Source organism: Drosophila subobscura, chromosome O (genome assembly GCF_008121235.1).
Source record: "Drosophila subobscura isolate 14011-0131.10 chromosome O, UCBerk_Dsub_1.0, whole genome shotgun sequence".
NCBI lineage: Eukaryota > Metazoa > Arthropoda > Insecta > Diptera > Drosophilidae > Drosophila > Drosophila subobscura.
Window position 1 is genome coordinate 28,542,991 of NC_048533.1, and position 14,794 is coordinate 28,557,784.

General features: G+C 39.0%; 1 protein-coding gene across 2 annotated transcripts; it reads right to left on the reverse strand.

Moving 5' to 3' along the window:
- Window positions 1–954: 954 nt before the first annotated feature.
- Window positions 955–13,489, reverse strand: LOC117899625 (E3 ubiquitin-protein ligase hyd). Of its 2 annotated transcripts, none has more exons than XM_034809779.1 (19): window positions 13,337–13,489; window positions 11,764–11,961; window positions 11,427–11,706; window positions 11,153–11,370; window positions 10,578–10,813; window positions 10,323–10,513; window positions 6,106–9,555; window positions 5,901–6,045; window positions 5,601–5,834; window positions 4,915–5,387; window positions 4,628–4,835; window positions 3,820–4,563; window positions 2,777–3,754; window positions 2,636–2,712; window positions 2,252–2,577; window positions 1,972–2,178; window positions 1,766–1,913; window positions 1,477–1,707; window positions 955–1,417 (listed from the first exon to the last, which is right to left on the reverse strand). In XM_034809779.1, exons 1-19 carry the CDS (start codon window positions 13,396–13,398, stop codon window positions 1,205–1,207), a joined length of 8,619 nt encoding a protein of 2,872 aa, XP_034665670.1. In that variant the 5' UTR covers window positions 13,399–13,489; the 3' UTR covers window positions 955–1,204. The 2 variants fall into 2 exon arrangements, with proteins under 2 accessions (XP_034665670.1, XP_034665671.1); XM_034809780.1 differs by having other exon boundaries at window positions 2,777–3,751; window positions 13,337–13,488.
- Window positions 13,490–14,794: the final 1,305 nt, after the last annotated feature.

The window sequence follows — 14,794 nt, forward strand, 5'->3', positions numbered from 1 at the left end:
ACCATCCATGTGAAAAAATGAAAAGTATAATTTAACAATAGTTTTGTGTGTGACTCAGCTTAATTTTACTATTGTGCAACAATACAAAATATATCTATTAATCTACCACTGGCATTTTATGCTCCTTCTTCCATTTGTATTCAATTCAGTTTTTTGCTCCACCTGCTGACAGAGTTCTGATGTTATTGTTGTTGTTTTGGACGCGTTCAGCAGGACAACTTGTTCAGCGATTGATAACGCTACTCAACAAAATAAAACTTTTTTCTCAAGGCAAAAAACCAACTGCTTCTAAAAGATTTGAGGCACTTGCATTTTTTAATGAATTAACGACTGAAACTTTTCATGCTTTTTCAGCTAGCTAACGTGGTACTCCAACTCTCAGTGTTTGCCAAGCACCTGAGCGCCGAAGAAGCAACAAGTCGCGCGGCCATCCCTCTGATCGCAGACTGGCGGGGCTCGAATTAGGTGCAGTGGGCTATCATGGTGTGAGTGTAATCGCAGGAGTAGTTTCAATAGATCTCTTAATAATCGAGGAAAAGAACGTTGCAGAAGCCACCCATGAAGGCGTTGAAAGGAAGGCAGCGCAAAAGCAGGCTAGAGGGGAGAGCCTCAGAATCTGACAAAGTCGCTGTCTCATCCCGGGTCAACAGGAAGTACGGCTCTGTTAATTTGTATACCACACAGTTGCTCAGTGGACACAGTTTGGTCAAGAAGACAGACCACTCTGTGGGTGGTGTGGCTGAATTCGATTATGAAAGCTCATTCAAATGCGCTCCATAAATTCTTACTTTTGCCACTTATTTCCGGCTCTGGCACGGGGGGCCTTAAATAAAGTAATTCAACCCACGTCAGTAGATACATTTGCGTAAGAAAACATACTTTATTTTAAAGTTCAAAATTAAAAACATAGGTTTGCTAATACCTAATTGCCTGTTTTCTTGGTTGCATTTTATCAGTTTTGATTTTTCATATATTTACTAACCAGTTTTTTCAAACAAGTCTGTAATGATCTCGGCACTCGCTTTCAATAATTTTAAGGAAAGATGATCTATTTAAGAAAAATGATCAAACTTTATGCAATTTACATATAATCAAAGAATGGGAATGGTATGGTTAAGTGCTGAAAGCTGTTGTAACACAAAAACAGAATCTTATATAGAATTAAGGAAAAAAGTATAACTTATACACAGAAAAGCTCTATAGCCTATACGAATCCAAAATTTTTGGATTTGATGGCCATCAGCATTTTAGTGCGTAATATGGATTTGCTAGAGTACAAAGGGATATACAGTCGAGATATACACGTATTTGCTGTGGGAAGATGAGAGTCATCCGCAGGTCTTATAGTAACAGATGGCAAAGGTTGAAAGCCCTCCTCCGAAGCAGGTAAGGCTGGCGAGCCTGTCCAGAAATACACCTAAAAATAAAAAAAAAATATTATTAGTTGAAATATTTTATTTATTGAAAAACACTTACCAAATCTTGGCGTTCCAATATGTTCATTTTTTCAACAATGCTCCAAAACCATCTTTTAAACTTTAGAAGTTTGTCTGGGCCTTCGCTAGACTCATCGTTGAAGGTAGTGTATGAAATCAATGTTGAAACGTTTATATCCCCGACGCCATTTAAGAGCAAACGCAAATCTTCTGCGGTTAAGCTGTTCATACTGTTGTCAGGCAGAACGTCAAAAACTCCGTCTTTTAATGCCTAAAAGAAAATGATTAAACATATCGTTCTGGTAACATTAATAGTCAGTTATAATCACCTCAAGTGCCTTTTCCTGTGATTTAATCAGTCTATATTCGGTATAACGTCTTATATAATCGAATATGTTGTTTGATGTTACTGGTACTTCACGGCCTCCAGGAATTAACTCAGTATTGCCACAGCCTTCCTCCTTCATTAAATCAATTCTAAAATAACATTTCTGTGTAGGATAAGCTTACATTCCGTTAACAAATTTGTACATACACAAAACATAGTTCCATTCGATTAATGGTTTCTTCACCCTCTTTTGTTTGGGCATTTTGAATTATTTGCCGGAAAGATTCATACAATGCTGGATCGAAAAACGCCAAGTCGTGGAACTTAATTTTACGACCAAGTATGTACTTTAACACGTGCCGTTGTAAGAACAGTGGAAGCAATTCATTTTGCAACAGACAAAGCCCAATTAGTCTGAAAATATATGGGGGAAAATAGACAAGGTTGTAAATGACAATGCCAATTAACTAGCACGAAAAAGTCTTACCTTCCAATATTTCTAAATGCGTTAATTCGTTCAAAGGTCGCGAAGCCCTGACGTGGTGTATAAAATCCTCGCTTACCCGGAGAGTAAAATAATGGATCATTGTCGTCATCTGCGGGTTCGACCAGCACTACTGATGCAGATTTTTTTTGCTGACTATTTTGAGAGCATGCTTCCGATTTTTGCTTAAAAGTTATAATTTCTATGGCTTCATTAACTTTTTGACGCAGTGTTTCATCTGAGGAAAGTACAGATAGAAGTTGGGGGGTTGGTATCTCCAGGAGCATTCCTGTTATCTTCGGTGCATGTGCTGAGTTTATTGAATTGATCTGTTAAGTAAAACATTTGTATTTATTTCGATGCTATTATTGACTTAAAGTGACCTACCTTAGGGTATAAACGTTCTCCAAGTTGTTGCAAATGAACCGACAAATGTTCATTGGCGCTCTCCGCCATGGTATTATCTAAGGAATAATAAATCAAGTTAACGTTATAGTTACACAAATATCGTACTCATGTATAATTTACCTGTACTGTTTGAGGGGGTGTACGGTCTGGCATCTACATTTAAGACCTTTCGATCTCGAGCTGTTCGCCATAGAATTTTGCTACTTGTGCCACGTCTTTGTAATGTGGGCTGATCGCGACTGGATCCGGAGACGGTTCTACTTCTCAGTATACTCGAAAATGGCACTCCGTATTTACTATGCGAGCTCCCCACTTGTATAGATTCAAGACTAGGCATTTTTGAATTGGCAAGCAATGCTTCAGCTATGGAAGTATAGAAACTGCGAGCTACACCAGATCCCTCACCAGGTTCATCTTTAAATGTTACTTTTACTCTGTTGAATGCAATAGGAGGCTGAGATCGCCGATTCTGATTCCCAAATTGGGTATTGAGTTCTTTAAAAGTTTGAACAATTAAGGTATCTCGGTTGCGTTCGAGTTTACAAAACACTAGGTCCCGCTGTTGGCCATTTCGCAGTTTTTCCATGTGTCGTCGGAACCGCATTTCCTTAACAGGAAAACCTCTCAATTCTGGCAATACAGACCCATGCTCCATTCCAACATCATCCATGAATACACGTCCGAAGATATCAAGTGTTAGCTTCCAGCGGCTCAACAAAAAGTTCCAAGACGGCAGTTCCGAAAAAGCATTTTTGTAAAACAAAGAACCTCGAATGGGAAACACCAACGTATGCGGTGGTGTTTTTTGCTGATGTGTATCACATTTGGTTTTTTCCGAAGTCAATAAAATGGAACTTGAACTTGAACTGTTGGGCTCTGAGTCAACCGTTTTTAAACAAGAACCTCCGGCTAGTACTATAACGCTACAGTGATCGGCGGACGACGTTAATGATGCTTTGTTTGGGGCTATTATAACTTCTGGTCTTGTAGCCATCAACGCATCTGTCGTTTTCGATGTGCTTGCACCACTGCTTAGATTGTCCAACTCATCTGTATCCATGGATACCACCCTATCGAATTGGCAGCTTTGAATTCCTAAAGAGAGAAATATTTTAATTTTTATTTTGGACAACGGAAAAAAAAAATATAATAATTTTACGTACCATCAACGTCCTTACGGGATTTTGAATCTTCGGAACATTGCTTTTTCTTTAATTGCAAGTAAATGTTGGTTTCTGCATTTTCATCAGCCTTATATGTCATATTTTCATCACCTGAGATGCCAGTCACTGGGTTTTTAATTACTTCCACAGATTGTTGGGATGGGATGGTATCAAAATTAGTCCCATCCGTTTTTAAGGAATTCGAAAATCCGAGCCTGGTAGGAGGGTCATCGATAGTAGCATTAGCACTTGTAACTGCAAGCAGCGGTAGATTGGCGAAAAGCTCCTGTCTTTTTGAATTAGGCTGCAGCAAATGAGGTTTATCGGCTAGGGGCATTGCCATATCAAGTGGTAATTCAAAGCCATCTGGTGCCGAGCAGCCTAAGCTCAGGGTAGACTCAGATCTAGTGAAAAAGGCATGTTTACGTGTGCCGAGATTACTTGACGACAGTGTGCTTGTAGACGGCTGTGCGTCACCACTAAAGTCTTCTAAGTTCGTTAATTCATCGTCCGTGTCATAGTTTTCCGACATTGGTGACAAATTGTTTATACGTCCAGAGATATTTTCCTGCTTATCATAAAATCCTGTATCATTACGCATGTAGTAAACAAACGCGTCGAGCACGTATGCAATATGTCGCAGAGCAGTTATGTCCAATACGGGAAGGGCATCCCTATGCTCGGAGGTGTGCGCTCGCATCAGTGACAGGCAGTATGTAAAGAAGTCTCGACGCGAGTTAGATCCTTGGGAAATTTCAGTTCATTAAATTTTCAAGATAATGTGTTATTTTAAAAAATAATACTCTACCCAGCACATTAACACCGATGGATGTAGAAGTGGCAGGAGCAGGTGTTTGATTATTGGTCGATTGTCCACTAAGGTTAAGCGGATGCAGAGGATGATTGGGATCGGTGTAGTTGGTCAAATAAGCACCAAACTTTAGCTGTGCCTCCGTTCCGTCCATCACTGTAAACATCCAGTCCCATGTAGACTTTAATCGCTTTTCAACAAATGCCTTTTTGAATGTAAGAAATTTTGAATTTAGTTTAAGATTAAATGTAATTTTGTTATATCAATGAATGTATTAAACTTGCCTGGACCGCAACTGCTTCCTCGCATTGAATTTTCAATGCTGTTTCTATATCATTTACCATATTGTAAGATAAAATACTTATAAGCTCAGAAATCTGTCTTATTGTAATTCCAAATGCTCGTGCTAAATTGCTAGCAGTTGTCGCCATGGTATGAGACTCTGCGGATGGTGTCGTAACCGCGGTCGCAGCTGGTACTGTGGAGCGTCTTAAAGCCATCGGGTCAATGAAAACTAAATTGGAGCCGGTTGGTACGCGTACGGACGACCGGGCAGTGTCACGGCTTCGGATTGCCCATTGCATAGTCTGTGGAGCAAGATCATTGCGTGCATTTGAATTGGTGCTACGACGCTCAAGTTGTTGATCGTTAAAATTAAATTCATCGGAATGATCATCAGATTCACCATCTTCTGAACCATCTTCCTCTTGTGCAGACGAGTCTCCAGATTCGTCCTCCAAAAACAGTACACCAATATCTGTAAAGGTCGGAATGAAATATTAAATATCTATATAAATAAGTTCCAAATGGGTCTACAATTAGACCCAAATAGTACATAGTCAAATAGTACATCCACTTTCGAGCACAAATACAATTTATCCTATTTACTTTTCGAGTGCCGGGTATAAATAATTAAATTGTACTTATACACTTTTTCTTTTAAGAAACTTTTAGGAAAAAGCCGTTTTACCTGTTTCGGATCCAGCGGCTGCGCCTGTTGGGACGTTTCTCTGTACCTCCTGATTGCTTTGGTTGTCATCGGAGTCTGATTCAGTCTCAGCATCATTAAAGGTAAAATCATTGTCACTTTCATCATCTTGGAGACCATCTTCATTTCGTTGATTTTCAATCAAATCATCGTCTTGAGCATGAGAATTTGCTTCCCGATTTATAGCTTCTTCCGATTCTGAAGCATCGCGAATCGCTACATTAATTACATTATTAACGTTGAAATTATTTTAAATAGCAAGAAATAAATGAATATACTCACTTTCCATTGCGACAACGTCGTAGTTTTGCTGGATATTAAAGTTAGCACTTTGATCGTTTGCAGCATCGTGTCCCAATATTTGCTCGGAAAGGGGCTCCACATTCGACGGTGCTAACGGGTCTACGCTGAACAAATCATCCGAGTTCTGTGAAATACGTTTTATTAGCGATGCGCAGTGTTGAGTGAAAATGTGTCATATACTTACATCAAGGTTTGATGATGACATGGTAAAAGGGGCTGTAGGTCTCACAACACCAAGCCGTACTGGAGCAATAAGAGCTTCAGAAACCTCACAAAGTTCTTCAATAGATATTCTGTGTAGCGTCTGGAACACTTTTACACAGCTTTGAACATATTTGTTGCATGCAGTGTGTGGCTTTCTTTTTTCTGGATTCGGTTGTTTTTCTAGATTAAAAATTACGAACACACGAGCAACGGAACGAACGAAGCGTCGTGAAACCTCCTCAGCCTCCTTGCAGCGATTGGTAACACCAAAGTTTTGTAGCTCGCGTACCAATGTCAGCAGCAGAGTGTCAAGATGATCGCCAGTGCATTTTACAATTAAACTGTGAGTAAACTTGTCCAGTAGTGTAGAACCATGCTGGGTCTGCATAAACGTGTTGAAACTGTCCGGACTAGGGCTTTCCGAAGCAGAATTATGCATATTTACGTCAGCTTTTTCAGCTCCACTCATTACCATGCAGCGTACTGCGTTCCAGTCAATTAAGAGCCGTTCAAGGGCTTTTCTGGCAAATTTCGGTGGTTCGAGGTCATGGTCTGGCATTTCACTATCTACGTCTAGTGAGGAAGACTTTCGATTCGATATAACTGTGTTGTTTCCATTCGTGCTCCCCGCAGTATTTCCCACATTACGAACCCTTACATTGAAACGGTATTGTCTCTGCTCCACTATCTGTCTACCCACAGTCTGTATCAGAAAGAGTAGAATAGACTCTCCTTTAGAGTTGAATTTCGTGACCAAATCGGTACAAGAAACTAGTTTGCAAAGCAGAGCAAATCTCTTTGTGAGATTGCCAGCGATTAGTGCCTTGCACTTGCATTTTTCCCAGCAATCACAATAGGCTGTCGGTGCTGTCCGTTTTAGTTTACAATCATGGCCTTTGTGGCATACTCGAGCGCACTCTGTGCAACAGCATAATGATCCAGTCAGACCACATGTCTTACATTCGAAAATGTTTTGGTTTATATGATCAGCACCAGTCCAAGTGAATGAGCATGTATCATTGTAACATATAACATGTAATGGTGATTGGTCCGCTGGAGAACCGTTGGGAAAGATCATAGATTCCTTGGACTGACCTTCTTGGTCAGCAAGCATGAGTATTGTGTTCAAAATGATAATCCCTGCTTCATAGGCACGACATGAAACGGATAACATAAAAGCAGTTTGACCCTGCGCATCTTTGGTACTTAGCATCTGGTAGAGGTAAGGCCGCAATGCAGGACTGGCGCACATTTGTTGCAGAATCAACAGAGCATGCTCACGGCGTTGTGATAGATCAAATGTGTAGTTTGGAGACCCTAGTTTAATGCTTGACAAAATTGAACTCGGTGTAGAGGACGGAGTTTGGACTTTGGAAATGTCTTCAATGCCGTCAGCGATATTTTGCGATGGGACCCCGCTTAGATTGCTCGCTGAGGACGCGTCTGTTGGCCATGGAATATAGGCATGGTCTTCGTTGCCGCCGGCCGTTGGATGACTGGTTTGCTCAGGTTGATCAGTGCTTATAAGGCGATGCATCATATCACGCAAATTAATACGATTATCTCTGCCAGCAGATGCGCTTATTCCAGATGTCATCGTAGCGAAACTTGCGCCGTCACTGGCAGTCGCATTCGCTCCAAAAGCGTTACCGCTGACATATGCTGGCACGTTTGCGGATGGAATAGAACGAGTTACCGAGAGCCCAGCCGAAAGTGTTTTTTTATCAGAGCTACTACTAGGGGTATCTGAATGCAAATCCTTGTTGGAGGTTGGGGCACACATAATAACGCATGCGTGGAATATGTTACGAGCCCCATCGCAACGCTCTTCGACAACTAAAGCAGTATCAGTGTGGTCTTCCTTCTCGAGTCGGGTTAGAGCAGCGAAACAATTCTTTATATCACATCGTAGAATATGCGGCATGAGTTTTTGTGTGTCAAAAAGCAAAGCCGTCATGCACACCTTCGACTTGAGGTTTAACCCAGAAACCATTGCCGGTAGCGGTATCGTTGCCATGGTAATTGATTTTACTGGAGGTAAATCAAACCACTGGGGATCTTTTATTGAGCCAAGACAGTCCTTTGCTAACGGATACAAGGCACCATTGCCATCCCTGAGCACAATAGTACTGTTATTTCCACTACAATCGTTATTGCAAGTCATTAGTATATTCGCAGGAGAGACGCCAATAAATGAAGCGCAGTCTGTGGGAAATTGGCAGTTTTGCTCTTGCTTGCTGTTGTACAAGTTGTACAAACTGTAATGTATTTTGCCGAGTACTTTCTTGATTACGTGAATACCTCGCATATCAACAGCTATTGTAAGCAACTGAACGCCAGCTGTATCAGCACCAACATTCATTTTTTTGGGCTGCTTCTGCAACCAGTCTGGTCCCCGCGTTGACATTACAGTTCGAAAAACTTGAACATCTTCACGCCGAAGAAGACGGCATTGTTGCCAGTCGTCGTCTTTGCATTCGTCTTTAGATGTTGAAGCTGCATTAGAGGCTGTATTCAATGCTGGAAACCGAACGGCTACAAAGTCGCCATCGACTTTAAGAACTTTTCCGATCGGGCCGACCTTATCTTCCACGAAAACAACGTCTTTCAGCTGCCACAGCTCTTCGTCTTTTCTGCTCTCTTGATTGCTGTGAGAGTCCTCTTTTGCAGTCATTCTCTTGGTGCGTTTGTGTGATGTAACACTTCCAGTATCACTGCAAGTGCTAGATGCCGGTGATGGTGGTGGAGGCATGTCGATCCTATCAGTTGATTCCTTGCTAGATGAACTGATTTGACTATTTTTACTATTGCTTGTGCTTTGCATGACAGTTGTCTTCAACATATCCTTATCTGTAGATGTTCCTTGGACATTTTGGTTACTTCCAGTTGCTTGACATTTATCTGTGGCCAATTGTGTGTTAATGTTTATAATTTTCATGCGACACACGTCAGTAAAATTCCAAACCGAGTTTAAAAGTTGCCCAACTTTGGGTACACCGTTGGAACATGTAAAGCCAATCGATCCAGATTGATATATAGGACATTTTTTCATTATGACCTGCGCCCCTACATTAATATCAGCTGCAACAACCTTGAACGGTTTCTTTGTTTTTGTTCGAAATTTGTCCCACAGATAGCGGCGCTGATCGAAGGGAAGAACGCCCCACCAATAAATGTTGTTGCTTTCCGTTCTCACTACTGTATACAATGAACAAACATAAATGTTTGTTATTTGATCTGAGATAAACTCATTGAAAGTACAACAAGTATGCTCCAGCTTGGCTCCTAAATATCCCAGTTGCTCGTCCATCCAGGTGGCAACTCGATTTGACTCAGTCACCACCGAACATCGTATAAAATTCGCTGAAATATGCAGGACCCTTTCGTTAATGTTGAGTGTCAAGGTTTTTGGATGATAAATATTGTCCACCTGAAAATAAAGGTATTTTTTATTAACCTAAAAATCAGGCTGTGGAAACATAATAAACATAATTAGCGTTACCTTATTTTAATTTAGTATATGAGTTTGTAAAGAACTTTTTTTTTAAAGCAACATTTATGATTTTATCTGCTGGACAGAATAAGTTCTTCGAACACCAAGGAATTGGATTGTAAAATAACTGATGTGATATTAGGAAAAATTGCAGTCGACTACCGACTAAAAACAAAGAAAACGAGCGCGAACTTTGTGAGCCGCGGTCAATATCGCGCATCTACTTTTATATCAGTATAGGCAGTTTGCTGAGCTAATGTATGATTTGTGTAACCTGTTTATTTGTTTATGGTACTAACGTTTTTATCTGCTGGACAGAATAAGTTCTTCGAACACCAAGGATTTGAATAGAAAAATAACTGATGTGATATTAGGAAAGATTGCAGTCGACTACCGACTAAAAACAAAGAAAACGAGCGCGAACATTGTGAGCCGCGGTCAATATCGCGCATCTACTTTTATATCAGTATAGGCAGTTTGCTGAGCTAATGTATGATTTGTGTAACCTATACAATTTATTGTACTGCTTACATTCCTGTGTATTCAAAAAGAGATCACATGTTGAATTCGAAAGGCTGGAATTCTCTCAAAACAAGTGTTGAAAGTGGTGAGGTGCGACATTACTACTTTTATGAACACAGCTGTAGCTTTAATTCATATTTTATAGCAGTAATATTAGTTATATTTAGATTTCATTAACTTACATCTGACTTATAAGGCTCCGGGTCGGACCAACGCCATTGGTATAGATCTCCATTTTCAGATAGTGCTATGAATTCCGTGAATAAAGCTCCGATTGTTTTAAATCGAACCGAATTTTTATCAGGCCATGGTTGCAATTCCTCGGATATCCATATTGGAGACAACATTGATGAAGGTTCTTTCTTTTTAGAATCTAAGAAAAAGGGTTTAGATTTAAAAATTAAGAACGATACGAAAATATACATTCTTAAAACTACCTGCATCCTTTTCCCATGTATAATCGTCTTTACTTATCCAGCGGCGCGGCCCGTAATACTGACGATCGCGCCAACGACTGAAGGCTTCACGATCAGCATTAACAGATATTTGAGCTGAGAGTCCACTGTTTCCAGATATGGAACCTCCTGATGTCGTTGAACGGTTTGATTGATTACTCTCTGCATTGTTTGTGTTGGAATTACTGCGCTCACTACGTATGCGGTCGAACAATAAACTAAAAATTAAAAATATTTGTGTTTTAATAATATATTGCCGTTTACATATAGTTTCCAGACATTCAGCTTAAAAGCTAAAATCCCAACGAAACTTTACAGATGGTTTTCTTTTAAGAATAGGCAGATCATTCATCAGAACCATCTCAATTTCATAAAGCTCCCATTGAATCGATTTATGAATAGTCGGGAGGTCATATCACACCTACAGGTTTATCTCTGAGCTTTTTCTTAGCTGTATACATACTAAAGATGTATGCAATTTACAAACGATATGTCCGACATTTCATTTATAGAATGTCTAACAGTCTTAATTTATAAATAATTGTATTTCAACTTACTTTCGAATGCTTGAATAGTTGCTGAATATTTCTTCTGAAAAGAGTCCATCTGAAGGATCGATGATAACGCTGTTATTATCTGCACTAAAACCATTGTCCAACAGTGATATAAGGTCTTCGGGCACATAATTGTCCGCACCTTCCTCTGTATCTTCAGCTTCTTCATCATCGCGCGAAAGTAAATTGTTCACAGCTAAATTCACATCTAAATTTGTGCGCTGTTAAAGGAATTTCTTTTAGTTTTTGAATTAGGTTGTACAAATTAAACACTTACCTGCAATTCTCTTATTATGAGATTCCTGCTCTTGCCTTGCAGAACTACTTCTGCTTGTGAAATTAGTTCCTCTGGGACATAGGTAGCTGGAACAGTTACCAGAGGACGATTGGATGTGCTGCCTCCAATAATTACACCTGTACTTCTGGATCCCGATCCTTGGCCACTTGAGCTTGACCGCCCTGTTGCGCGCAAAAGGCGTGCCCTGGAACGGGCCATGGGACGCGATGATGAAGGAGCCTTTGAAGTATTGGTGGTTCCACCGCTACCAGTTGTGGGACTTATAAAGAAAAAGCGATTAAACATAAACTCAAACCAGTTTGAATTCTTAACATACCATTTTGTATCAGATTTTGTCAAATCGAGCTTCTCAGAGTTGATGGAAAATGAGACTCGAAAAGCCTTTCCATCCTCAAGAAGCACCCCAATATGGGTGGGTCCAATCACGACTTCTCTAACTGGAATTTTTAATTGCTCAAATATACGATGAGTGCCATACCCAAATCGATTTACTTTTTCCGAAACTTCCCGTACTCTATAATAAAAGTTTAAAAGTTGAATAAATAAATATATATATAAATTGAATGCAATGTAACACTATCAGAGAATTTATGTCGGGTTCTAGTAGATGGCAGGACATAACCATTTAGAATTCAAGACCGCATTGTTGATCGTTTGTTGTGCTCCAGCTTTTTTCTCACATTTTAAAGGGTTTGCTTTTGTGGCATTGTCATGGAACAATCGTTAGCATCGTGGCAACATTTTTTTATTACTTTTATATATTTGTTATCTGATGTTCGATAATGGAGGTATTGCCAAAAATATATTTGTGTGCATATTTAATGTAGCACAAAATAAGACTGGGAAAAATAATGCGAGAACAATTTTAAAATTGATCTGGAAAAAACTAAGTGAAAAAGTGAGCACTTGAGTGAACAGCTGAACAAAAATATAGTAAACATTTTAGAACATGCTCATTTTTGTTCATTATGCCGTGACTGATGAACACAGATCGGCGCACTGGCGTGGTCTGTGCATGTAAGGTAACTCATACAGGGAATAACTTCAGACGAGGTCCTACAGACCCTCATATTTATAGATCCCTGGAAAATAGGGGATTTTCTCAGGGTCTTCAACATGTGTTGCTGCCGACTTAGCAATTAGCTAACTATTATCATTAGTATTAGTATTAGGATATCGTTAGTATTACTTTTTGCCCTTTGCCTTTTACAGATGTGTATGTAAGCAGCCGTATATACATAGAATTACATCAAATTTGATTGGCTTGCAATAAATACATATGCACTCATATATGCACAATGTGATCATATTTACATACCAGTAATTGGTTTGTCAACTCCGAACTGACAAATAATATTTCTAACATTTTGGAAAATTGTATGTACTTGCATGTACATACATGGGTATGCGCCTTAGCACGTACATATGTGTGTGTCTACATATGTATGTATTTACGATCGCGAGATAGTTTATACATATATGTATGTTCGAATTTCTCTAGTATTTTACAAAAGTATTTCGCGAATATAATAATGGTACAAATTACAATAAAAATGAATGCCGCAATGATGAGTTCTATACAAATTCATGGGAACAGGTTAACTCTAATTTCTTCCTACTCTTCTGTGCACATATTTGTACACACATTCATTTGTACAGCCAGATGAAGTACACATTTGTATCAATATTAAACTGCCTTAGATATATATACCATCATTCTCAATATTGTATATATATTAATGTTTCGTATTTAGCAAAAATAAAAGTTGGTACTAGCCGTGAAACATATGTAAGCACATTTGTATGCATGTGCATTTGTACATATATATTTTCACGAGTAATTTTATGTTCACATGTGCGTATGTGCGCAGATACACTATTATATTTACCTTTCAATAAATTGATCATCATTGCCAGGAAGAGGTTGCAAAACAAATTGCATGGAAACCATTTTAATTTGTTTAATATTAATAAGAAAAATGTATGTTCTTAATTTTCATTTCACAAAAGTTGGCAGATTTTTCCCAAGCGACTGGCCTGATGTAGTAATTTGTATCGATATGTCTACTAACGATATAGGCGGCTAATCGAAGGTTGTCACAAACTGATACTTGACAGAACACTATTTTTGCAAAATCTAGAGTCGATTTGAAACAGTGAAAAATGGTACATATAGAATATTTTGGGACTATTTGCGCTGAGTCGGGAATAATGACTCAGAAAGAGCGTTATTGCGTTGGAAACATTTTGTTTGTGTATCTATGCTATGCCGGGAAAACAACAAATTATAGATATCAAGCAGATTATTGAAAAATGGCGTTCTTAATCATATGCTGTGAAGTTCTCGATCTCGAAAATGTATATGTGTTTCTGTTGTTTCACAAAAATGATCGCTGTTGGCTTTTGTTTTGCAAGCAAGTTCAACAGGTAATATTCAAGAAAATGAAACAAAATCTAGTACTCAAGCAAGGTGAAATTATATATCTATTAATCTTACAAAGGCAGTATATAGTGTCTAAGTGCTATCCTTTACCTGACTAATTGGCTTAAGAATGAGACGAGCGAACACTTTTACAAGCTAAATCTATCGAACACGGAATAACATTCACTCCCCCTGAGATGTCTGATAAATTTTCACCTGTATGGCAGACACTCTGGCCAAAATCAGCCACTACAATCCCTATTCACCAAACCAAGGGGGATATTTGTATAGCAAAGGCTACCTACCTAACATTCTAAAATGTAGGACCATAGAGCCAAACCTAACAAGGGGCTAGAGGATTTAACGATGACAACATCCCACAAGAAATTTTATGCTTGCTTCCATTTATAATTCACACACATATATAAACTTTTCTCAATTTTTCACAAAGTAAACAAAAGAAAGCCGTACGGCATGCACAGCACACCTCTGGCCACACTCTGCCGCTAGAAGAATATATGATACATGTTGCTAGCAAAATTGTTTTCATATCACCAGGGAATATGGCAGATATAAGTAAGACCATCAGCTTATAAAAAACGAGGAGGAACGTTGTGAGACGCGCTGGAACGCATCAAAAGTTTTTTACTCGGGACTCAGTCGGTATGTACACACATATGTAAGTAATATACATACATATAAATGTAACCTATAGATTTCATCGAATTTTACATTTTAAATTATTTATAAAATTATATAAATACAATATTCCCCTTTTCCCTTCGAGGCTCGGTTGCAATAACTCAACTTTGTACAAGTGTGAACGCTCATTCTGAGTTATTATGTTAGCGCAACTATCGATAAATAACTTATGTCAGTGATAATATAAACTTATTTGAAACATCGGAAAAAAAACTTCGATGGT

Excerpts from the sequence above, each read along its gene's own strand:
- LOC117899625 (XM_034809779.1), bottom strand. The coding sequence starts at position 13,398 with ATGGTTTCCATGCAATTTGTTTTGCAACCTCTTCCTGGCAATGATGAT. Across the intron at positions 5,388-5,600 it reads AGCCGCTGGATCCGAAACAG|ATATTGGTGTACTGTTTTTG; the intron begins GTAAAACGGCTT and ends CGACCTTTACAG. Across the intron at positions 2,713-2,776 it reads CACCCCCTCAAACAGTACAG|ATAATACCATGGCGGAGAGC; the intron begins GTAAATTATACA and ends ATTATTCCTTAG.